The sequence below is a fragment of the Eleginops maclovinus genome, chromosome 22, assembly GCF_036324505.1.
Source record: "Eleginops maclovinus isolate JMC-PN-2008 ecotype Puerto Natales chromosome 22, JC_Emac_rtc_rv5, whole genome shotgun sequence".
NCBI lineage: Eukaryota > Metazoa > Chordata > Actinopteri > Perciformes > Eleginopidae > Eleginops > Eleginops maclovinus.
Window position 1 is genome coordinate 4634504 of NC_086370.1, and position 26453 is coordinate 4660956.

The 26453-nt window shown below is 39.6% G+C and overlaps 1 protein-coding gene across 1 annotated transcript in view; it reads right to left on the reverse strand.

Moving 5' to 3' along the window:
- Positions 1–10730: 10730 nt before the first annotated feature.
- Positions 10731–26453, reverse strand: part of dntt (deoxynucleotidyltransferase, terminal) — a 113762-nt gene continuing 98039 nt past the window's right edge. The window contains exon 11 of the mRNA XM_063875660.1: positions 10731–11151. Coding sequence (XP_063731730.1) covers positions 11065–11151 — 87 coding nt within the window. The 3' untranslated portion in view covers positions 10731–11064. The remainder of the gene's footprint in view (positions 11152–26453) is intronic.

The following is a 26453-nucleotide window of genomic DNA, read 5'->3' on the forward strand; positions in this document are numbered from 1 at the left end:
GTTATTATGACGAGATGTACAGCAGCGGCTTTTCATAATGACCAATATGCAATTTTAAGCTTATGTAAAGTCAAGAGGACGCAATTATAACACTGGGAATGAAACAGGGTTTTACATTCATTTGAAAAATCGAAGCTGTTTTCATTTTTTGCTTTAAAGGTATTCCAGCAGATTCCACACCCACTCTCAACATGTATAATTAACTGCAGAATAATATTGACTTTTTAAACAGATAACTTTTATTTTAAATGATGAATTATGGATGTTAAAACTCCATACCAACACCTGTAACAAACAAGAGATGTGAGATGTCATACAAACTTAGAAAACGGTCACTCCAGATTTGGCTTTACTTTTGTGAAAGGTCTGTGCTTATGGTCAACCTGCAGTAAAAGACCCACTGTAGCCGAGCACTTCATGATTTTATTTTTTACTCAATCTAACAGGATGCCATGGGGCTCGGTTCAGGGCGTCCAGACGTAGGTGTTTATTCAGCATGAAATGAGGTGAAGCCTAAAAATACATGTGGGTCGAATGGGGTGCCGGGCAGGGTTAAATGGTTGCCCCCCCATTCAGAGAACCACAGAATGAACAGTGCTGCCTCATTAGCAGCCTGATATGGAAGCAGGTCCATCTGGAATAGGAGGCAGAGGAGCTGGAGAGAGGGAGAAGGGTCAGAAATAGCTTAAAGATGAACAGACTGACTACCGGCCACACACACACACACACACACACACACACACACACACACACAGCACACACACACACACACACACACACACCACACACACACACACACACGCACACACACACACACACACACACACACACACACACAAACACACACACACAAAAGAGGAAGCAGACATAGAGGAACATACAGAAAAGGACACATATAGATGGTTACCTTTAAAGTCTGAGACAATGTCAAAGTCGTACACATTTGACAGAGACAGAAATGCTGTTGGGCAGGGTTAGGGAGTAATACCTTACATGTAGCAGGATGATGTCGTCAGGATGCAAAAAAAAAAGGTAACAGTATTCCTTTATAGGTCTTCTGCCCGAATCTGCTTCATGTTTTTCTCTTTCTTTGGTTCATTTATTCTGTTTTTAATTCAGCAGGTGAACCTATATGTTCTTTAAATAGTGTGTGCGAGCTTTACTGTATGTTTTAAACTGAACATTTTCTGTAATGTAAAACACATCTTATTGTTATTTATTTGAATCACATTTGATATTGAGGTAATCAAAAAAGAGCAGAACATATCTGGTCAAAGACTCAGACTAGATCATTATTATCTTTAGATAAAACATGTTTTACAGGTCACTAGTGATTGTAACAGATTACATTTTTAAACTAACCCTCCCAACCCTGGGATCTTGTAAAACTTCTCCCCACTCAAAGTACGTAACTTTTTCACAAACTGCCATTAGACTTGATTGGTTCTTTTTCTGGTTTCTTTTATTTGACATTTTACTTCAATTTCTTAAGTGTATATAAATATCTTTATCTTACTTATCTTCTTATATTTTTGATTAAAAAATGTGTTTATTTAATCTTGTATTGGACTTTTATTTAAACTTCCTTTGTTAATCTAACATTTCAATTGTATTTAACCTTTTTATTTTACAGTCTTACTTCAACATTTTATGTTTATTTAAATGTTATAATTTTTTCCTAATTTATCACACGTGTGCACTTAATCGGGACACTGTATGTGTAACTTTTTAAAACTATGATGCTCCACAACTGCATGCACATGGTTGACAGAGAATTTAAACAAAACAGCTTGGTTATGATTGTTGTTTGGGTCTGTAAGCAACGTAATGTAATAAATGTCAACGTTGATATTCTTTTTCACATAAGACACAGATAAAGCGCTCCTGGGTGAAAGTCCTGTTTGTTGGAAACCATCCATCCACCCTGAAATATTCCGCACATAGAAATGTCACTCTTTATACGACATCTCCTGACTTCCCGAGGACTTTCCCTAAACATCTAATAGTTTGTTGGATTTGTTTACATTGTAGTTACTTAAAAAGTGCATCTCATTTAGACACTTAGAAGAAATTAAAATCCAAAGACTAACAATCAATCAGTGTTAATTGCACTATTTTATGGATACACTAAATCAAACAAGATAGCTGAAATGCCTGGAAAAAGTTTGAAAGTGTAGTTTCTAGTGTACTGGTTTGGGGAAAGGTAACGCAAATGATTAATTATTTTAATCAAAACAGAGATACATTGACACATGCAACCACACACTCACATGTGCACAGACACACTTTAAAGAAAGCTGTGCATACACACGCTCGTGCAGAGACAAACGTGCAGATCCGCTTCTATTCTCCCGCCTGTTTGCCACAAAGAAAAAGCGGAGGGCGGAGTGGAGAGTGGTGACATGTCGCAGCAGATGGCTCATCTCCTTCACCTCCTCATCATCCGCCTCTCTTCCTCTCATTCCTGTGCCACCTGTGGAGGAGGACACACTCTCGGAAACCGTCCGCCCTCCCTGAAATCAAGGGATGCAGGTCGTTTATCATGAAAGGAGCAGGTCACCTCAAATTAAAGTTTGTTGTGCGAGCGCGTGATTCCTCCTGTGGGCTCACTGCATATTTGTCAGACTAAATGAATCTGAAAGTCACAGTGACACAGAACGGAGTTTGTCTTGCAAGCACATTATCCCCCAGATCCATCTTAGACATCTCGAGTGATCAAAACAAAAACTTTAATCATCTATTTTATTTTTAGGCTGATTAACCATTCTTGTGTCTCAGTGGTAATGAAACCCAGCTTCAAAAGTGTTTCTTATTCAGAGCCGTATTTGTTCAATATATTTGTACTTCACATACTGTATGTATACTATGTAAGATAGTTCAGCTCTCTTCAGTGAGACTAAAGTACATGACAGTGCTTTGAGAAGACACAGTGGAAGCGGCCAATGAAAAACTCCTTTATTTGTCCCGCAGAGGGGGAATTTACATCATTAAATCAGCAAAGAAACAGTGCAGATTAAAGGCAAAAAGGAAAAAACAGTAGACATACATATGAAATAAGACGGCAAGAAAAAGTTATTAAAAATAAACAAACAAATAAGTCAGAAACAAATAAGTTCACCATGGTAATAAAACATAAGTATAGTAAAAACAATTACAGTGTTCTTGTACAACAGTGGTGTTTGAGTCCCTATGTGTGCCGTGTTCTACCAGGATCAGTCGTGGTGGGACTGCTAAAAGCATGAGAAGGTCATGAGGAAGGTGAAGATGAGCTGAGATCAAAGCGGATCCGCGACTCCTTGTCTGGAGAGCGAAGGTTTGGAGAGTCGAGGTAAATTGTAGGTTTGTAGCCACATCAATGGCAAGGCTACTCCGTGAGATGTTTGTAAGAGGGAACCCACTGGCGAACAGTCAAAGACCTCTCAAGAACTGCTAAAAATGGTATGGAGGAAGATAAGAAACTCTAACTGGGCCAACACGTGACAAGATGGCTTCTAGGGAGTGAGCCCGGGACGCCTGGATTCCCTGAAATACTTTGGAGTTGTCGTGGGCCTAACAGCGAAAACTTTGAGGAAGAGGAGTGCCCTCTTCAGAACCCTCAGATCCCTCTTCAGAACCGAAAGAACACCATCACACATCCATTTCAGCATCCCGCAGAAGCATGTCTCAAAAAAGTAATCAAGGGATACTAATGCGTAGTCCTACATAAGAGAAAAGAGATTTGAACAACAGAAAGGGTTGGTGTAAGTGAAGCAGCATTCCCATTAGAAAAGTGCCACGCAGAGGTAGGAGAAGTACTTAGATCTTGTATTTAAGTAAAAGTAGAAGTACCAGAAGTCCTGCATTCAAAATGTTCCTCAAGTAAAAGTAGAAAGTACTCTCATCAAAGTAGTGACAGTAAAGGTAGTCATTGTTTGATTGGTCCATTTCAGAATAATATCTCTGATGTGTTTTATAATGATTGATCATTAAAGTGTTCTCAGAGCTGGTAAAGGTGCAGCTAGTTTGAATGACTCTGTATACTGCAGGGTAGCTGCTGGATTTACTCCAGGTGAACTAAAGTCTGATTTAAGGGCTGATTATATTTACCATCATTAATCCAAATCTGTAAAGTAAAGGGATTAAATACATGTAGTGGAGTAAAAGTAAACAGTAGCATAAAATGGAAATACTCAAGTAAATTACCTCAAATTTGTAATTAAGTACAGTACTTGAGTAAATGTACTGAGTTACTTTACAACACTGGTGCCAGGCAACTACGCAGGAGTGCTACCCTCAGCGCTGCACACAGCTTTTGTCGCTGAAAGTGCGCTTCTATTAATTCTATTCATTTATTCTATCTAATTCTGACCAAGATTGCCTATGACGAACGCGAAAACCAATCAGAGGAAGGCTGTATGTAGCCTTGCAAGCTAGCAAGGGAGTATCCATAGAAACAAAACTTAACAAGCAAGTTTAATCACAAGGCTCTGCGCCTATCATTGGGGTGAGCAAAGAACAAATCATGTTTACGAAGGCAGCTTCAGGGTCCAGGTGAGAACTTTTGGATGCCGGTGTCTCAAATTGCACAGGTCTCTTCTCTCTCTGTTCTGTTGTTTCAGAGTCGGCCCAAGCCCTGCATCGGCTTCACTTCTCTCCGGTTGAGTTGATGTCTTGACAGGCCTTGAGAGGCAAGGATACACACTGTCCTTATTCTGTCACCTTCCCCCATTGGCTTTGACTGGCCCCAACACAAGCCTTCAAGCCTCCACAGCACAGCCAATAAATCACTGTCTCATGAAACAATATAAGAGAAAGTTTGCTGAAGGAGCTCTGCAGACATTATCAGTGTTTGGTCTCCGATCTATTTACGGTCCTCTCCTTTTCAGTTGTCTGACATGAAAGGATAGACATCCCTGTGATGAAAACTGTGATGTTCCTCGCTGCATTAATGCTTCGGAAGGTATTCAAGCCGATTTGGATTTAGGTGTCAGCTCCTTCTTTTAGCGTTTCATTCACAGATGCCTGCTCTCACTTGTGAGGAATGTGTCCACACCATTACTCACATTAAACACTCATTGTTCGTCGTGACCTTTTGTCACGTAACTTTGAGAGGAAAGTGACACTTCATATTCTATCTTCAGACCATCTCTGGAGAGGCATTACAGCTGATGCATGTTCCCGCGGGTACATGTGTCCTCCTCAAAGAGCCGCCCATTAATCTTTGAGCACTTCCTATCAATGCAAACCGTCCCCACATCATCGGCTCTCTCAATCAACCTCATAATATCCACGGTGACAAATTGACAGAGCTGCAGAATGACCTTACATCATTTTACATTGCAATGTATCCATGGATGAATTATGAGACAGTGGGCCCCAGTCGTCCCTCTCTTCATTCTCTTCATTTTGCATCTCCTTTTGCTTTGTCTTTTTCTGGTCTTTTTATGCATCTCTATGTTTTGCTGTGCTCCATCAGGACCAAAACCTCTCGCCACCTGAACAGTTTCTTCCCCTCTGCTGCCCCCCCCCCCCCCCCCCCCCCCCACAAACATTATGCAATATGTGAACAACATATTGTTCTTTTTTCTTTCTTAAAACTGTGAGCCATGTTCATGCTCAGCTCTGACTGCATTTTGCACATGACTCCACTTTAAAATACAATCCACTGTGGTTTGCCAAATTTTAATTAAAGTATTTCGGTTTTTTTAAGGTTCTTTATATATTATAATTGAAATTTGATGTAAATACTTGTCTTTAGCATTTTCTTTTTTCATAAAAAAAAATATAATTTTTATTATCTTAATATTTTTCACCTACTTTTACAACTTATTCCCTTAGATTGTTTATGTTCGCACCGCCAGACACCAAATCAAATTCCTTGCATGTGTAAACTTACCTGGCAATAAACCTGATTCTGATTCTTTGTGGTACTGCTTTTCCTTTCTTTGTGGTCGTCGTTGTACATTTTTGGTAACCCTGCTGTGATTAGGCATCCATTTGTTTAGCCGTTTTTCGACCATTTGATAAAACTGATTTTAGTCTCTTCTGTAATAAAAAATCTATCTGTGGTAATGTAGCTTTCTCTTTGTGATCACTTTGCAAAACTGTGTTCATTTTGCATCGGTGATTATTTTGCCTCTTCTTGTATTTGTTTTGTGTCCCTTTGCAATCGTTTCTGGGGTATATTTGAGCTCATTTTGTGTCAGTTCATGGTAACTAATTTTTTATTTCTTTTTGTTGTAATTTAGCAGAACTTTGAGGTCATTTTGCAACACTGCTGGAACCTCCAAAAAGCTGATCTTGCTGTCATACACCATCAAGATATCAATATAAGTGCTGTCAATCGATTGAAAAAATGTATTACCTTAATCACAAAAAAACTTTTAAAATACTAGTATTTACATGTATTTTTGGGGAGATACACAAATACACAGTAGTGTCTAAATAAAGAAATGCATGACAAACTGGTGAAAGAAGTCCATTTTTTTACTTCATTATAACATCATTCCTGAATTATTGGCATGTAGTGCGTCAATGAGCTGAAGCATGGACAGCATTTTTTCTTAAGCATTAAGGTTTGAAGATGAATCGTGTGCGTTGATGTGTTAATGTTGGCAGCCCTAGTCAATATCTCAGCTCCCGTGCCATGATGAATACGTGTGAGTTAAAAGAATGGATGTCAGATCGCAGTGATTGAAGGCCTTTGGCGCCGGAATGGCACAGAGAGAAAACTGGGGATTGGAAATGCTTGCATAGGTAAAAATGAAAACTGATTGGACAGCAAAATACATTTTTGTCAGCAAATCCAGCACTTTTATGTAAATTCTTCTGAGCCATTTTTCATATATTCACACATCTGTCATCTCAGTCAGACCTCAGACTTCAAGCATGCAAAAAATGTGTTTGCCAGACTGAGAGGAGCCAAAGGCAGTGATTTGCATAGGAAATGGACATGTGATGGGCTGAAAGTGATGAATAAACAAATGAATCAGATCGGAGGCTTTAGTCCCGTACCTGAGCAAATCAATTTCTCTGAACAAGATTGGATTGGACAGCAAGGAATTAATAGAATCTGTCATTTTTATCCAAAATATGTAGCCTGACTAGAACAACAAGAACTGGTCAGCACTCCCTTGGAACTTTGTAATTAGTTTGTCTTCTAAATTTGAAGCTTATATAAAACAAAATGTAAAGGGCTGTTTTACTGGGAGAGATAATACATGCAGGGGCAAATTAAATGATTTTTGGAAGGTGGTCGGTTTGCTTTTAACTTCGTTCAGGCCCCTTTTGGTCACATGAACAGTATGCATAGTTGTTCAGAAACATCCTTTCTGTCCCCTTCTCTTTCATATGCACACTCTCACAGAAAGTATGACTCTTTACTTTTCCAATATCTATTTGGATACAGGAATTACCTAAAACCTCATTTATATCATGTGACATTTCCCCAAATTTAAACAAATATGAAGTTGTATTTTATTGAGATATATATGTAACCAGCAAATAATGTTTTACTGAATTGAAAATACATTTCTGCTGCCTTATGTATCTCTTCCTGTCTTTTTTCTGTTGCTAGGACAATTTCACTCTTACTTACTTTAAGCACTCTCATAAATCCCTTAATTTGTATGTCTAAGTACACTTGATACAAGTACTGTTGTACTCGAGCACAGTTTCGAGGCTTTACTTGAAAACCTTTGTTAAGGTAATTTATATTTCATCTCTACATCTCAGAGGTGATTGTTGTAATTTACAGTCCAGTACATTTATTTCACCTCTACTATATGTATTACTTCGTTTCTACACACCAAACATGTGATGTTATGTATTCTTATTAAATGAGCCAACACTAGCAGTCCCAAGTACTGTAGTTCTAATTAGCTGAACTTTGCGTAGTATAAACTTCCGTATAATAAAATGTTTGAGGTTCCTCACATGATGACCATAAAGAGGGCCACAAACCATAATATATTGTGTGCATGTGTGACGATAAAAGGTTGATACAATGAGCCATTTCCGTGTATAAACCCACCCAATCGATCACTAAAAGGAATATATTGAAAGCTTTTTACCCATATATCGTTCACTGTACTTTAAATATTGCTTGAGTTTTCATTTCTTTAGACTTTTGTCCTACTCCCTGGACCTTGGAGGTAGGTAAAGTTGTATCAAAAACCCTGAATTTAGTTTTTGTCCAAATACACAAATATGATCATCAAAATGACCATATTTCTGTAATTGGACGTAATGAACATTCTAAATGCAGGATATATTTTTCATTGTGGCATCTGGGCTTCCAACTCTTATTTGATCCTTTAAGACTTCATCAAAATAGAATATGTTCTGCACCTGTGTAAACACCTTTAACAAAGAGAGGTGAGAATGATGATAATGAGAATACTGAACCACTGAATATAAAACTATGTGATGATACTAATGACTGCGAAGTCCCGATAAGTGCTTTCCATAGTCATTTCTGTATTTCAATTAGTAACTACTGGAGTTCACTGAAGTTAAGTGTGGAAATACTCTGCTATAATGAGTTGTACTGTTATGCACAGCCACATTTCCGTCAGATAAAGTAACTAACACTAAAAAGACAGTCTCTGAATAATGTGTGATGCCATGCTAATGTATTGCTCCATAGGGACTGAAATGGATGGCTTTGGAGGAGATTGCATTATTTGCTTTTCAGCTTTACGAACAGTTTAAGACCCTCTCAGACCCAAACAGCAAAGTGGGGATTCTTAAATTGAGTGCTACAGCCTTTAAGTCCCTTTACACGGGTGAATATTTAATGTGGAAATTAAAAAGATCCCATTTGCATTTGGAAAGTGATAAGGAAAAAGAGGGCAGGACAAATGTACATTTATTGAGGTCAGCTCTTTTTTTTACTCCTCCAGAGAGATTTCTCATTTTTTGGCTAAGAATTCATCTTCGCTTTAAAGTGAAAACAGTAGATAACCAAGGAGACCGGAGTGCAGGAGCTAGGAACTCGAAACCTTCAGAGGTTGTTTGTGTCAGCGCGAGTTAAAAAGCAACACAGCGGGAGAGAAAGAAAAACACGGACTGAGAGGGGGGAAGGAGAAAGGGGGATGTGAGGAGGCCTGGGTCGAGTCCTCAAAGTGTCGGACTGTTCTACTTAAAGATCTTTAAATAGGGTGATTCACTAGAATGCCTTGGTTCTCATCTGTTCCTGCTCTTGTTGAGGCACCAAGGGAAGAACCGGGGGCTGAGCATCATGGGAAAGTGGGGTGGGAAGTGGACAGCAGGGCAGGTCACGTCTATCGTTTTTCCAACCCAGATTATATTTAACCACGCCCACTTCCGCATGATGAAAGCATCGAAAAGTGTCACCCTCTGTGTTTTCATCCCAAGAAATAAGAATTTGATAGCCCCTAATAGAGCAAGTTTTTAAGTAGATTGAAGAAATATCGTTTTTTCAATATGAAAGATATTCAGTTAAACCTGCACTGAAACATTGAGTTTACTTAAATGTATTATGTCAACAGATTTCACACAACTGTATTAGGTTAGTTGAAAGCAATAATATTCAAATAAACAATATATATTAGGTTCAACTTAATATCATTGCTTTGAACCAAATTAATACAGATATGTGAAATGTGTTGACGTCGTGCATTTAATTAAAGCTAACGTTTCAGTTTGTTCAGTGTGAGTACATTTAAATGAATATTTGAATATTGATTCACCGTGGATTTAAGAACAATAAACTAGCAAACAATATGTAGCCTAATAGCTCACTTCGAGTATTTGATTTTATGTACTTTGTTACATTCCAACACTGTCAGAGTATATCAAATATTCAGTTAGCAAAAGACCGCTGTAATGTTTTTCAGCATGGCTTGCACTGACTGCAATGGGAATTGCTACAGCGGCTAATAAAGGTGCGTCTCCAAAGCTCATCCCCCAATAAAGATTTCTCCAAGTGGCAGGAGATGAGGGGCAGGGACCAGGTAGAGGGAGAGGTTGGTTAGGTAATTCTTTGTGTTCTTCTAAACAGCCCATATCTGGATTTTTTCCCAAGCTAAATCAAATGTCAGCGATCTCTTTAGACATGCATGATGCAGTCATGCGGCGCTACATCGTTGCAGAAGTGAGCTTGGTTAAATCACAACTGCGTTGGAAAAACGAGGCGGGCAGGTCACCACTGGACTCAGACTTCCCAAATACACCCACACGGGCATCAATAAAGTTTCTCTGTTAGTGAATCATTGTCCTGCAGAGCCACCGTACGGGAATATAGAAATAATGACACATCTTAACAAGCAAACATCATGCATAAAACATAAGTCAGAACAATAAGATAATGGATGTTCGAAGCACTGGAGACAGAGTTGCTTTGAATGCCAAGACACAATCATGTGGTTAGTGGACTCATTTACCTTCCGTCAGAATGCTTCATGATTTCCCGGTGCAGCTGATTGCCTCTAATTTCAGCCGAGCATCAGGGAAAGGGGATTCATTGTGTGTCTTCGGATTGCTGCATGCCAGCTAAAGGATCTCCAGTGGACAGAGGCTTAAATGGAGGCTAAATGGCGACGCCAGAACGCTCCTCTATCTGAAGCTCATTACCCGCCTCTCAATTCCCAAGAGACCTGGCTCAGCTTCACGTCGAGCACTCTCCTGCCAGGAGGAGGGCGATTACAACATTTTGCTCGACAAAAAGCTCCCTTCCCCCTCGTTTCCTGCCTTCCCCCTCACCCTCCCTTTTCTCTCTCTCTCTGCGGTCACCCCCTTCCCTTCTCGTCTGTTTCCTTCCTCCCACCTGCACCTTGCAGGCACCCCGGGCGATTTATACTCTGACTGATTTGTCTTTGTGTCCTGCCTGTGATTACAACACTTAGAGACAGGCACGTCATGAATAGTAGAGTGTTTACTCGCTAACAGACAATAAGCAGAATTATGAATCATACACCAGCACACACAATAACAACAGAACAAAACTGTATGGAAATCAAAAGCTGTTTGAAAGTGAATCACAGGAGAGCGGCAGAATGGGAAGCAGATGGGATAAACACTGATGTACGCAAGGGTACCATCCAGCCAGGGAGGAGCGGAGGCCTACGCATTCCTCTGCCAAGGCTCCATGTACTCGAGACCCAGATGGGCAAAGATGTCCTTTTCAGTCGAAGCTTCCAGGAACTGTTTCTAGAGATAGGACAAACAAACAGAAGGTCAGTACAGGAATGTGTCTTGGTGACACCAAGGCCAATCCACAAATTCTCAATTTATGTAATTCCATGTCTTGTACACTCAGCCTTAACTGTACCTTTCAATGTTTCCATTTTTTCAGTGTACACTTCTATGTACGCTGCAAGCTAGCTGTATAAATGTAGGATTTTATCCACCCAGTTTGTGCAAACACGCAGTGACCGTGCAGATTTACATTTGACCGCCCGACTCCCTTCAAACCCATAAACACTGTAACCTTGCTCTAAGTGATTGCACTCTTCAGTAGATGAGTATTTTCCCTGACGAATCGCGACAGGGCTATTAACTACTAGCCGTCCACCAACACCATGTGATGGGTTATGTCTCTAAAGGAGCGGTGACGAGGCCTGACTCACCTTGAGAGCGAGACAGCCTGGAGAGAAAGAGGGCTGTGATTCTGACACATCCTGCGTTCAAGTGCTAAACTGGACCTGACATGTTGCGAAGAGATGGCAGAAAAACCAAGAGCATGTCGACTTCCACTGCCAGCTGAAGGCAGAGATAACTGAGAGTAACTTGTCGGCAGCCAGGAGAGAGGGAAACGCTACAAGGCACGTCTCCCAAAATACTGGCTTGTTCTTTAAAATGCAAATGACAGTTAAGTGGTGCAATAGGGAGGTTAGGGTGCACACTGCATGAAGCTCTGTTCATATCAAGGATCACCTTGTTTGAAAATAAAAGGGAAATTGAGTGCAACTGTCCATTAAACATAACCCATGGGGACAAAAGTGTGCACACAACTATGGTAGAGCGAGAAGTCAACCTTGTACCAGATAATCTTGGATAATAAAAGAAAAGACTTGTTTCCAATGCAGAGCGCTTAAGTTGTATTCACATGAGAATGTTTTAAATGATGTTCAAATCCCGGTTTATATTTGTAGTATTGCCTCTTCTGTGACATGTCTCCATGCTGTAGCCCTTTATAGGGCACTCAAAATGTCAACCCCAGAGTGTTATTGGAGGACATAACGAGACCTTTTTATTGGTGTGACATGTTTCAAAGTGTTTCATTTACTTGTAGAAAATTAAGGTCAATGAAGTGACCATATATGGTTCCAGATGCAGAACTACAAGTTCATCGCTAGAGGGGAGTGTAGAGTAATTTTTAATGACTAAGGATCTTCGCTGATTGGCTGGGAGAAAGCCACACGCTTCTCGACCTCACTGAGTCGTGGGGGGGACGCCATGTTTGGTCTGTGTAGAAGTTACCAAACAGGTTTGGGAGTGAAAACTCCCTTTTGAGGGAACTTTGGGATTTAAGCCTTTGCAGACCATTTACATACTAAAAACCTATAACACACTACAGGGAAGGGAAAACCCCAGGGCTTCTTTAAAGGGCTGAGTTTACGCTCAAAGTTCAAATTATGTCAACTTTGACCTCGATTGCAACTGACTTTACGACGTGCAGTCAACTGATAACAGCTGTGTTAAGCACCGCAAGCTAGCATTCGAGGTAACTGTAGAAACAAAATGGAATAAGCTGTTTTCACTGGAAGGCTCTGCGCCCAAACTTGCAGTGAGCAAAGACCAAATTGCGTTAACATGTGAATGCTTTTAGAATGGTTTGTTTTTGTTTCCTTTTTCTTCATTTTTGAACGCAGTCCGTATCATTACATAACATTCCATTTAGCTTTTATCCAAAGTGACATACATGCATTTCAATACCAAGGACTACCTTCCAACGGAGGCAATTTGAGCTTAAGTGTCTTGCCCAAGGAAACTTCGACATTTTGACTCAGGGGGTTGGGGGTTAAAACACTGACCCTCTGTTTGGTACAGTGGTAATTTTGACGATCTAATTCGATAATCACTTTATCCATTTCTAAGCTACTCCTGTTAGTGGTTCTGTACATATCCTGGAGTGTATTGGCTTCTTTTTACATTTTAGGAAATCTGCCGCCTGAAAAGTCTTGCTATAAGTTGCTTTTTGAACTTTAAAAGAAAGACATTTTAATTAAGCAACTGGGTAACAGTCAGCTTTCTCCATTCTATATTTTTTTTATACGACATGTCCACAGTAAACCTGGTTTTGGCACTTTGGGGTTGGAGATTTGAGTCTGAGACAACCTCGGGGATGTTTGAAAAAAGGCCAAAACTGCAGAAATAAGACCACAGTTTAAATAACCCATCATCTCTCTTAAAGTCCACTTGGAACTTTGTTCGGTTCCCAAGCTCTTATATTTTTCCGCAAACAAAAACAGTTAATCAGTGGATTCCAGAGAAATATTATCGCTCTTTCAAATAAAAAATAATATTGTATGGTGTGTGAAACAGTATTGTATTTGAGGGAAACCATCCCGAGGCCCATTATGTGGTCCAGCACTGCCTGTAGTATTGTGCTCATAACCTTGAACCCATTTATTGCTCTCAGCACACACAAAACACACAAAATGCAGACACAGATCTCTGCAATTTATGATGCTGTACTGTAATAAACATACAGGTGATATAAAGTGGAGGCATGCGGAGGCAGGAGGAACGAAAGAGAACAGGAAAGAAAGGAGCCTGCTGGACAAGGCTGATGTGATTTGTGGTAAATCCACAATTTGAACAACACGTGGCAGGGCTTATTGTTCAGTAACAGAAAAGAGGAAACTCAGGAGATCCAACTAAAGGAGAAAACACAAGGTACAGATGAGATTCTCAATGTTACCAATTTAGCCATTGTCCTGGATCCAGGATAAAGCCCTCCCTCTGCGGCTCTGTCCACTTTCCTCAATTCCTACAATCCTCACAAGCCCTAAGGGGGAGGCTGCTTTATTTACTGAGCACAACATGGCGTGAGCTCGGATAGAAGCCTTCACAAGCATTATGTACCGCTTCCCTTTAGATGTAGACTGAAAAACAGAAATGGTGATTTCAATTAAATGTATTATGTCAAGAGATTTTACATAACGGTATACGGTAAATTGAAAGCAATAATATTAAGTTTAAATGAAAAAAACATAGGTTCAAATTAATATAAATGCTATCAACTAACCTAATACAGTTATGTGAAATTTGTTCACATAATACATTTAATTAAAGCCAACATAGCAGTTTTTTCAGTGTATACAGAGAAACTATACTTCAAATGATGCTTAGGCGGTTTGACAAAAAACGTCAGGGTATTTTTCCAAATAATATTGGTTTCACTGTTTTCATTTATTTTTCCATGATCGGAAATATTCACACATTTATACTTACATGGCCCTACAGAAAAACACTTCACCGGTGGTGGCTTTCATAAGTTTTATGTGATGAAGAAATTAGAATGCATGAAATGATTATGTTATTATATGTACAATCTTTAGTTTGGATACCACATGACAACAACAACAGCACTGTTTATAAATGTAAACAAATCCCCCCTTCTCTGCAGAGAACACATTTAAAGACTTCTTTTATGAATGACCTTCAAACTAAGGTATACAGAGAATAAGTGCATCTTAATATAAACCTTTTTTCAATCCAATTCTTCCATTAATAATAACCTGTTCTTCAAGCCAAGGTACACTACAGAGACGATATTGAAGAATTGCAACAAAAAACTTGTCTAGCACTATTATGCCTTAATATATATACAAACATATTCAGAAGATCCCAAGGAAAGGCACTCTGAACATTAAGGCTTTGGTTAATATAAATCAGTGTTGTGGTATATGAAAAATACATATAATACGGTAGAAAATTCCCCGTATTCGGTATGAAATGGTATACCCCCAAATACTCTTTGAAATGACAAAGCTGTTTTTTGGTGTGTCAAACAGAGCACAGAGTTTAAGAGCAGAGCTGCGGTTAATTAGAAGGAGAGGTTAGCTGTCTGTGACACTCAGGTTCTCAGTTACTGGCAAGCCATCAGCACCACAAGCCAAAATGGAAGCCGAGCCAGTGTCCTTGACTTAATAAGCCGCTAATCAGCTACATGTTTCTCTGTCCACCGCATAATGACATCCCTCGTGGACGTGAACACATATCAATTCCTGCAAAACATCTGCCCCTTCTCTGCTGCCCGTCATTCTCTCTCTGCCACCCGGTCCACTGCCTGATGGATGGAGCTGATGGACATGGCTGCCTGCCCGGCGCCGGCCCCAACTCAACTGACACATCAAACAGAGCCAGGGAGGCAAAGAGACAAAGAGAGAGAAAACAGGAGAAATCTGGATCGCTATTCAACGTTATCTGCCAGCAAGCATTTGATAGACCAACCCTTCCTCATTCCCAACTCCTTACACACGGATGCTTGGTCAGGACCCCTTGGCACCACTTTCTAACACTGGGTAGCTCTATGCGTCAAACCATAACAGTCCAATGCTTTTGCACTGAGAGAGTAAATACATTTTTGAATTCAAACAGAATACTTGGTCAGGTTTAGAAAAAAGATTGTTGGGGTTTTTAAACAAAAAAGTTGCATATCTTCACCTAACGTTTTGTTTCACACAGATGTTTGAACATTCGACATGTAAACTGACTTTGGGAAGCATTCTTCTGGGTCTGGTGTCTGTCTGACCCATCCATTCTCCTTGTCCAAACACCCTAAGCAGACTTTATAGGTCTTTATCCTCTGATTTGATGTGAAACGATGCCACAACCATTCTACGCCTCTTTTTTTTCTCCCAATTAGCAAACACAACATTCAGAATAGTCAATAATGTCACATTTACATTTAAAGTTTGTTTAGATATTTCAAAAATTGTTTAATGTGTTGAGTAAAGAAGATAAGAAAGCATTTTAACTAAGAGTCTCCGTTACCAACCGTATCCTTTGAGTAGCAATGCCGAGGAATATTCTCAACATGATGAAAATACTCATAGGAGGTCATCGAACTTTTGATCATGTTGTCAGTTGAAGTTGGCTTTTGTATGTAACCTGAAAATGTAATAACATTATGGTCAACATCACACACACACACACACACACACACACACACACACACACACACACACACACACCCAGGTCATTGTTGATGACCACTCTGGAACAATAGTAGACTTGAAGTCGCCGATCCCTGCAGCAAATTTCGACTAATGACTAACAAAAAGTGGAAAAGTGTTCCATGACCATTTAAGCCCTATAATTGGCTAGGAAGAAAATTAATGGGACTGAAATTACCAGAACCTGGATGTCCAAAACTGTTATTTTCCCTCAAAACTAATATGTCATGCTTGGATTCAGAGTGGTTATAATATCCTACCAGTGTTTATTGTTCTGTATCTTTCAGGAAAAAACATTTTCATTGCAAAATCTTCAACCTCAAATTCAACCACAACAACACAGGAAGATATTTGTCAAAAAGATATGCACGTCACTTTGTGTAAACCTAAATCTTACCACTGCATTATTGGCTGCAATGAGCCTGTTTTGTACAGGTTGTGAAAAGGTTGCAGTCTTGATACTGTCATTGTAAAGTCATTTTCAATTTGCGAGTTCAGATTATCTCAGTTTCTGTGAGGCGGAAAAGCCCATCTCTGAAAGGCGGTGAAGGGAAGCAGAATTTCCTCAGCCCTCTGCCCTATGAGTGCTCGCTCTCCAAACCAGGCCAGATATCACTGAGTGTTCGAGCTGCAGACCTCGGGGTGGAGTCAGATGTTATCTGGATAAAATGGTCCTCTTCAGTGGAGCTGAAATCAGCAGCAGCTGCTGCAGTGGATGGATCTCTACCACAGTCATACTGAGCACAGTTGATTGGATAGTATTTCGGAAAGAATCCTCTCAGGACGTCATGTGATCTTTAAAACATGGAATCAATGTGGTCTACTAGGTGATAAGTTACTTGTGTCTGCCTTGGGGTTGAACATTTAATTGATTCAGCTTTATGTCTGAGATGCAAGTTAAGCAAAATTCAAGCCTTTCCTCCTCCAGCACAAGAACATACAGAAAATGCCTGAAACTCCTCTTTGACCTCAGAGACATCGCAACAACACCTCGCTGTGAAACAACACAGATTAATATTGAGCGTCCATTTCACCACAAGAACAGCTGCGCCAACATTGATCACAAATGAATTCATATAAGGGCTAAGGGCTTATGTTTTGAGCAACTGCATCAACTTTGCTAGTATTGTGAAGAGTACCGTATGATAACAGCAAGCTAACAAATGGAAATAATCAGGATTTCATGAGCACACGGCTTGTTTGACAGCATCACACAACTAAAAGCTAGCTGATGTCAGGTATGGTAGAGAAACAGAGCTAAGGGGAGAGTGAATGCAGAAAAAACGCCACTCATAAAGAATGCTAATGTTGCTCGGTATCTTGTGGGAGTGAAAATAATCAACTGTTTGCTAAGATGTTGACAGAAGATCTTTAGAAGAGTAGAGGAAAAATGTTGGTATCACACAAGTTACAGTCAATGACCTTCCGGGGTTTGTACTTTAGGGGCTCTAAAGCTATACGGTGTAAATAAGTGCAGTTTAGCTCAAAAACGCGGTCTCTGTCTATTCAATTACATTTGTATGTCTGCAGTGTGTAATGTAAGTGTATGTGTTGTGTCAGAAAGCTATGTTTGTATTACACTGTACTATGTTAAGTTGTTTCTTTGTGTTAAAAATACATTGGACTTTAAGCCAGCAGCAACTTGTCTGCTTGGTTTCTAATATTTCCCCATATTAGGGGCATAACAGTTGCTTAGGGGGAAAAAAGGGATTTTAAATGTTGGAGTATTGCAATAATGTCACAGGCTCATTTCTTCATGTCACAACTGCTAAGCTAAAGGATTTAGATGAGTTGTCTCATTTAACAATGTGTTAGCAACTGACATTGTTATGACTCATAGTAGCTTCAGATATTCACAAGTGGTATTTACTAAGCAAAACAAAACGTTCCAATATTTTACAGTAAGCTTGTTTTTTTTAACCAAAATCCCACCAGAAGTGCTAAACAGCTAGCATTTCCAGGTTTAACGATTTATATGCCAATGTTTTACAGCTTGTTACGCTGCCCCTAGTGGCAAAAAGGCCTCATTGTAAGCGTAAAATGCTTAGGTCAGGATTAACCAGAGGCGGCTGGCCCATAGGGGGCGCTGGGGCTCTGCCCCACCAGCTGTTGAGGGGAAAAAAAAAATTTTTGCATATTTTTTTTTAAATCAATGTCAGTTTTACTTAATAGTGTGTGTGCCTACATGCAATTTAAATCATTTAAACAACATTTCCACCAACTAACACTCATTAAACAGTGAATTTCCACTGACAGACAGTGTATCATTCTCTCATGGGGCGATCGGCAAAGTGCCCCTGACCGGCAGCTAAACAGCCAATCCGGTTATGGTTGCTAGGGGGAAATTATGAATAATTGGCCTATCAACTTCGCCAAATTTAACGCCGGTGGGGCGCTGGATATTTAGCCCCAACTGCTACGTAAAATGCGTGAAGGTTTAGGATTGCTGTAGCTACATAAGGAGCCAGCGATAGTTTTTTTTCGTAGTGCGACTCCCAGACTCTGTCCTACGCTACGTGGGGAAAAAATACGCGCGACGACGAAGAGAGATGATGGCGATGTAATATGTAATAATATTATAGTTTGTAATTGTAATATAGTTGTGGAGAATGCTTTGTTGTTTCTCTCAGCTGTGACATGCAATGACAACTGTATGGCACTGATGCTGTTTTCTCCAAGTAAATGCATTTTTCCTTGAGAGAGGGTATTAACATAATCTGTTTATGTAAAAATTTTCGAAAATAACTTGGTTCTAAATTCTTTGTATATGTTACATTTTGATAGGAAAGTTCTGTTTCATTCTCTCTTCTCAACCCACACTCACTCATTCACTCACTCACTGTTGATTTGTATAGATTCAGCTGAAATCATACCCTTATTGTTAATTTATCCCTTGATTGTATTGTATAGTATTTGATAGCATAAAGTCTAATATAGCTGTAAATTGTTACTTTTTCTGTGAAGCTGGAAACTGTGAAATTAAATTATTATTGTGGAACTGTAGTCATTTTCCGACTGTTCATTTGAATGCTTATGCTAGATTAGGCAGGGAAATCTGTTGGCACACTAGCCCCACCAAGAGTTTTTTTCACCAGCCGCCACTGGGATTAACCCACACAAAATTATTTTTATGGAGAGTCACACGGTAGCTATTTACACCCACACCCGGCCCCCTCATCACTCAAAAAGCCAAAAAAAACGTTAAAAAACTAAGCTGTGTTTCATGCAAGGTTGCACGTCTCTGCCGTAAAGCAAAGTTCATAGGCGCCAAAGTCATGGCCAAAGTGGGATCGAAGGATGGAAGACGGTTAATGACTGAGCATCTTTGGTGATCCCACAAACATAAAAGGTATGATATATTAAAGACAACATATCCCCTTTCCAACAACGCATTGTTTTCTCACGGTTTGCATAATTAAAAGTAATGCGCAGACCTGTTCTTGTTCTATGAATAGCGTATGCTAGGGTGACCAAACGTCCTCTTTTTACGTCCTGTCCGCAGCGTCCGGGGGGTTTATACATTCAGGAAAACCTCCGGTTTTCACTGTTTTTCATGGGACCATTAAGCGTGTACTTAAATTGACTGGCGCTTTGCACAGAATTCCACTGTACGTTGTTGCGTGACGTAATTCCAGAGAGGCTGCCGTGTGGACGGCTCTGCCACGCACGCACACAGAGGGAGCAGAGCAGACAGCCGAGCAGCATTGCACACAAAATGCTGAAGCGAAAGTGCAGCTTCACAGATGAGCTGCAAAAAACGGAATCAAGCTATCAATTTTAGGATACTCTTGGCCTTATTTTCATGATGGTTTGGTATTTCGTCTAAACTAAACTGCAATTTGGTTGAGGTTTCAATATAACTGGAATTAGCTAAACATGATAGGTAAAACCCTGTTAAGGTAACACTTTTTAATAACGATAAAGCCATACTTAATTTATAAGTCTTTACTTAATATTGAACTTAACAACAACATATTGTTTGTAAATGATTAATAAGTGCTATGTTAACATATCATAAATGTGTTACAAGTCATCTATAAACCTGTAATAAATCATGTCAAGTCATTTGTAAGCCTTTAGCTAAAAATGAACTAATCAACAACGTGTTTGTAAATAATGATAATAATGTGCTTTGTTAACATATCACTTGTGTTGTAAGTCGTAGTAAATCATGAAATAATCATAAACAAATCATTAGTCAATGATAATTCATTAGAAATATCATTAACCTCTGCACATGCTATGACCTGCCAGTGAAGGTCCTCGCATGCAGGTGAAAATAAGCGGCTGGTGATCCATGTGTGTCAGAGAAGGCATATAGTTGTCTATACCCTCTGTACTATAGTAAACACTACAAATTGGCCATATGTGTTCATTATTAACTAAAGGCATATATATGACGTATTAAAAAGTGTTACCAAAGAGGGACACTATTTAGAAGTGCTAACTCATGTCTGTGTTATTTGACTGTAGGCAAACATGTGAGGCCACTCCAGCATTATCTGCGGATGGGGTGTTCCGTGGCCATTCAGCTTCGATATGACCGGAAAAAGGGGAAACTCTGTGTCACAAGAGTGGATGATGAACACAACCGTATATATCATCTGCTTTTTCGCAAATACCCAAAAATAGGTGCCCAAATGCAGAAAAAAGAGCTGAAATTGAAAGGCTGGTACGGCTGAAGGTGACTCGGTAACACATTTTGTGAGACTAGAAAGTCAATATAATGATATACTTTTCTTTATTTTTCAAATGTTTTTACAATTTTCTTACATGTAGGTTAGTTCATCCAGCCTGAAGAACTTTTTCAAAAAAAGTCCTGGAAAGCACCTCAAGCTTAAAGACATAAGCAACATCAAACAGCAAGTTTTTAAAAATGCAGGAAATGACCAAAGTGAAGCTGAAATGATGGTGGATATCGTCAAAAACTTGAAAGAAAAGGATACACAGCATTTTCCAAATGCTTTTTATTCAGTCCCTGGAAATGTGTCGTTGCATTTGAGAGGAACCCTGACATTGTATTTGTAGACTCTACATACAAAACAAGCCGGCAAGACTATGTCCTCCAATGTTTAGCTGTGGGAAATGAACATGGTACAGTTGAACATGTTGCATATGCATTCTAAAGGCATGAGACTGAACAGTATCTTTCTAAGGTCTGCACTTTGTTCAAACAAGGAAATCCAAGCTGGCGGAACATCAACATGTTCTTTGTCGACAAAGATGCTACAGAAATTAAAGTTCTGACAGAGAACTTTGTGGAAGCAAAAGTACTTTTATGCTCTTTCATGCCATTAAGCATTGGAAAAGAAAGTTGCAGAGCTTCTTCTGACGAAAGAACAAAAGAAAAGTCTTCTGTCCACACTCTGCTCAATACTGTAGAGTGAAACACTACAAAGATATGACTCAGGCATACAGAAGCTGAAAGAGCAATGCCCAGACAAGAGATTTGTGGATTATTTTCTGACCAACTGGGATGCCCATACAGAAATGAGGGCTCATGTCTTTAGAAAGGACATGCCCACCGTGGGAAATAACACAAATAACAGGATTGAAAGCCATTTCCAAAAACTGAAGATGTTCCTTAAACCAAATCTTTCAGTTTGTGAAAGCCTTATTGAATTGATCAGGTTCATAGACAGTAAAGAATGTGAGAAGAGTTTCCAGGATTCAACAATGACCCTGTATCAGTTGTTGGATACTCGCTGTGACAGCGAGATGGCAATGGATTCATCCAAAATCCTTAGTGACAGAGGTTTCCAAATAGTGTCAAAATGCAGTCAAATCTGCATTGAAAGAATGACAAAGACTACAGTGTTTACTGGAAAGGCCAGGGTAGACATAAGACATACACAGTGGACAAAGACATGAAAGGATGCTCTTGTAAACTCTGTGTCATTTGGACTTCCATGTGCCAACATTATTTCCTGTCCGAAATATGAAAACGTGTCCCTTAATGACCCATCATTGTTTCACCCCAGATGGCATAGAGTTGGCGGCCAACCTGAAGTTGTGGTTGGTAATCACCTTTCAGGTTCCCTTCAAACCCCATAGAAGCCACCTGAACACGGTGAGAAGCTCAGTGGGAATGACCGATTCAATGCAGTCCGTCCTGGGCCATGGAGGTAGCAACTCTGATTGCAAGCTCAGGGGTTAAAGCTTGCGATCAGAGTTGACGGAATGTTCCAGATTCTGAAACAACTGCTTCACAGCTGGAAGCTTAACAGGAAGGTGGCATTACTTGAAATTGGCCAAATGTCTGAAACATCTAGTCTGGAGAGGTTGAAGTCGGATAGAGATGCTGCACATATAGTTGATGATGATGTCATGATGGTGGCAAATGAATGCACCGGAACAGAAAGCGAGCCAAAGAGGCAAGGGGGCCTTTCTTTAATGAATGATGCTGATGACATGAAAGTGACTATCAAAATCACACCAGTGAAGAACAGACGAGGAAGACCAAAGAGACAGAGAAACTTTACTTTAAAAAAAAGAGGTGAACAGAAATAACTGAAGATCTGTCTCTGCATGCAGGGTGTTTTAAAGTAAATATGATCAATCTAATTATTCTAGCAGAGACCTCATTGTGATGACGTCCTCCCCCCCCCCACACCCGATGTGGACGCTTTGCTTTCTTTCCTTGTGCCCACTGAATCTACAGAGATACTATCACCTTCTGCTGGCTTTAGTGCTGGAGGAATCACTCTATACGAAGATGACCTCAAGTCCCTCCAACCAGGAGCATGGCTCAATGATAACATGAGTATAAAAACATGTTTTAGTTTTCTTATGGCAATCAAATGGCATTCATCAAACATTGTATTGTAAAGCAATGTTACTGAATGGTTCATTTCAAAATATTTACCCTTTTTACCCATTACTTGGGCATCTGTTACACTTTGCCTGATAGCAACAGCCAAGTTACAATTAAATACTGATTACATTGTATATGAGGGTTTTCTTTTGTATCCCATGTAGATAATACATGCTTATCTTTGAGTCCTGGCACAAGAATCCACCAAGCAAGTGTATGTTATTCAGTGTGCCATTGTGAATTTTTGGAACAAGCCTGAGTACACCGCCTGGGATTACAACAAGGTAAACAAAATAATTGTAGTCATCAACAATGCAGAACTTAAGGTTCTTGTTGTGCTCTTATTAAGAACATGTTTTCTTTGAGTGAACAGGTGCGGTTTGAGGAGTATAACTGGATTTTCCTGCCAGTGTGCAGACATGGACACTGGTTCCTTGTTTCTGCAAACATGAAATCTCGACAAGTCTACATCATGGACTCTGCCAAGTCTTGCAAAAGAGCGGCAGTTCTTCTTGCACTGGAGGTATATTTACTCTTATGATAGTTTAAAATCAGTTAAGCCAATGACATGTTTAACTTGTGTTATTCTTTTAATTATGAATTAGAAACTTCATGAAGGAGAGAAGTGCTTCAGCAGGCGAGTGTCTGAATGGATGGACCCTACAGAAAGTCCCAGTTGCCAAACAGCAGGATGGCTCAAGCTGCAGCCTTTTTGTGCTGATGGAAAGTATTGTTTTTCAAAGCACAGATTTTAAAATTGCCTTGTTATTAAGAGTCTATTTGTTTGTGGGTTAAACTTAAAGCCACACAAGGGTGGGGAAATAATAAACTGTATTTATACTGTATATTGAAGATGCTATAAGGGGCGTGGTTTGTGAGTCACTGAATGTTTTCTAATTGTGTCTTTCAGAATGCTGAAGCCGTACTCAAAGATGCAGATCCTGCCATGGTCCAGCAGGAGCAGATGAAGAGCCTTAGGGGGTACCTCCAAAATCAGCTGATCGGGGCACAATTACAGAACTGATAAAATAAAGATACCTCCACATGTTGGCCTCAGTGAACTTAAACACGCTTAACCTGTGAACCTAGAGTGCTGCAGGAATGAGTCTGAAAAACCTGAGATGAGTCAGCATGTTAGCACGTATGGTTCCTTCACCTCAAAGTCAGTGTTTTTTATGGGTTTTTGGTTAGAAATAAGGTCTGTGGCAACACAAGCTTAAGAGATTTCTACGTTCTGTTACTTTCTTCTGTACGAACAGAATTTACATATCAATGTTTCAAAGGGGAATTTTATGACCTGAACTTGACTTATACATTGGTTCTTGTGACAAACATGATTAAGTAATATTTCAAAGGCTCTGCATAGATGTGCATGTTATGTGCTAAAAGCCCAAGGCCCAAGTGTAAATAGAGTGCTCCTTTGCCATGTTCATGCAAAAAATGACTTGTAATGGGTAGAACTAATACTAGGTATTGTGGGTGTTTTTAGTATTAGTGACATAGGCATACAGAGGCTGTAGTAATAAACCTCAAAGTAATGAGTGCCTGAGATGTGCCTATTTACACTTGGGTGCAAATATTACACAGTTCAGTTCAGTCACTTTATCTTGATATACTATATTATCCCAGATGGGAAACTTGACTTGTAGTCAGGGGCACTAGATGATGAAAACAAAAATGTTTCCTACATGTACAACACAGTCTTTAAAGTGCTATATTACATGAGCAGATTAAGCAGGGTTATTGCACAGGGAACAAAGGAGTGTCTACTCCTATTGCACTTGAATCGGGGTACTCTAAATCTAAGGCCTGATGGAAGAGTTTCAAAGTGAAGGGGTTGGTCTGTGCAGCCCAATACAGACCTGGTCTTTCGGAGAGCCTACTGGTCAAAGATAGCCATCAGGGTTTCTGTGGGACACCTATTACTTTCCAGCCACATTCACAATATAACAGGTGGTTTTTGTGTTGATGTTCAGGTTAGCTTGCCAAGCAATCATAAAAAAAAGTAAGACCATATACTGTATACAGTACAGAAATTCAATTTGATGCAGAAGCACAAGGGAATGAAGTTAATATCAAAGAGACATTTCCATAAATACCTATACATCAAAAACGGTATCTAATGTGTGCCTGGGTGCCCATAGCCACATTGGCTATGGGCACCCCAGGTGCAAATAGCATCTGCCTTATTTTTATACAGTACTGCAGAAGTTTACCATATAGAAATCTATTGCAACACTCACTGATATTGTATTTAATTAAAGATTAAACATGATACAGAAAGAAGTTATGAGGAATTATTATCTTGAGAACCAGGCTAAAGGTCATGTGGAGAAGTATGCAAACACAAGCCGAGATCCATGCAAATTAACATATCAACTAGTCAAATACTAGTCAAATGTATCTGAAGAAAAACCAGAGCAGTCATTTCACTGTCTGCTTAGTAAAGGCCACCACTAACATCGTTTTAATCAATTGATTTATTTTATTTAACCAAGAACATATATGAACATTTTACCTTTTATAAGTAAAAATCACGTAAAATAAATAAAGAAACAAACTCAAAAAAGACATAAATACAGTTTTCATTTTTCAGATTAAACATGTATTGAATACACAATAAGTTTGGAGTCAGCTGTCTCTTTTTCGTGAATATGAAATTTTCCCCAAAAATGAGATTAGCCGTACAAAAAAATCAGCATCATTATATCACCTTTATAGAATGTAAAAATGTATTCATCCTGTAACCATCAAACAGCATTGAGGCCAGATTGAGTGGCAGATGCACAAAAGGCTGTCAAATCAAATTAACAATTTTTTTAAAAAGGTATAAAAGTGGGGGAAGATATTCACAGTAAAGCGTTTCCGGTTTGAAATATTGAGCTTTATATAAAGACTTTAAAGCACACACACTCACATGCACCCACACACACACAGAACGCAGACAGAAATGCAATCTCTTTTCACCTGGTTTCAGGTTATCATATCAGCTAATGTTCTCAGTCTCCTTTTCTTTATTTCTTCTTCTCACCGACAGTTAAAAACAGATTACTTCATCGCCAGGAGATCAACAAGAAAAATCTTTTGATTGCTCTAAGTTAATTTGTCTTTATTGCAGCACACAGGAAAGGGCTGACAGGGGCAGAAAAAGTGGGAGTCGATTATGCCCCTGTGTCTTCCTCCTGCAACGATCCGCCACACACCCACACTTCAGTTCACTCTGCTCCGCTCACAGGACAGCAGGAGCAACGAGAGAGTTCACAGACACCTCACTAATCACACCGGCAATTAGTGCAAGCGTCATAAAGCACCGCCGCCTATAAAACAGCTATTGGGTTTAGTGTTATCGTCATTACCTATCCGTCCCCGGCTTGCTAATCAGCCCTTGCAAGGGGCACGAAAGGCAGACAGGTAAATAAATAATGAATTCCTAATAAGAAACAATGGAAGCCTGGCTCTACGTCCCAGGTGTTATGGCTCTCTGCTCCCGTGAAGGAGTAAACATTTGCAAA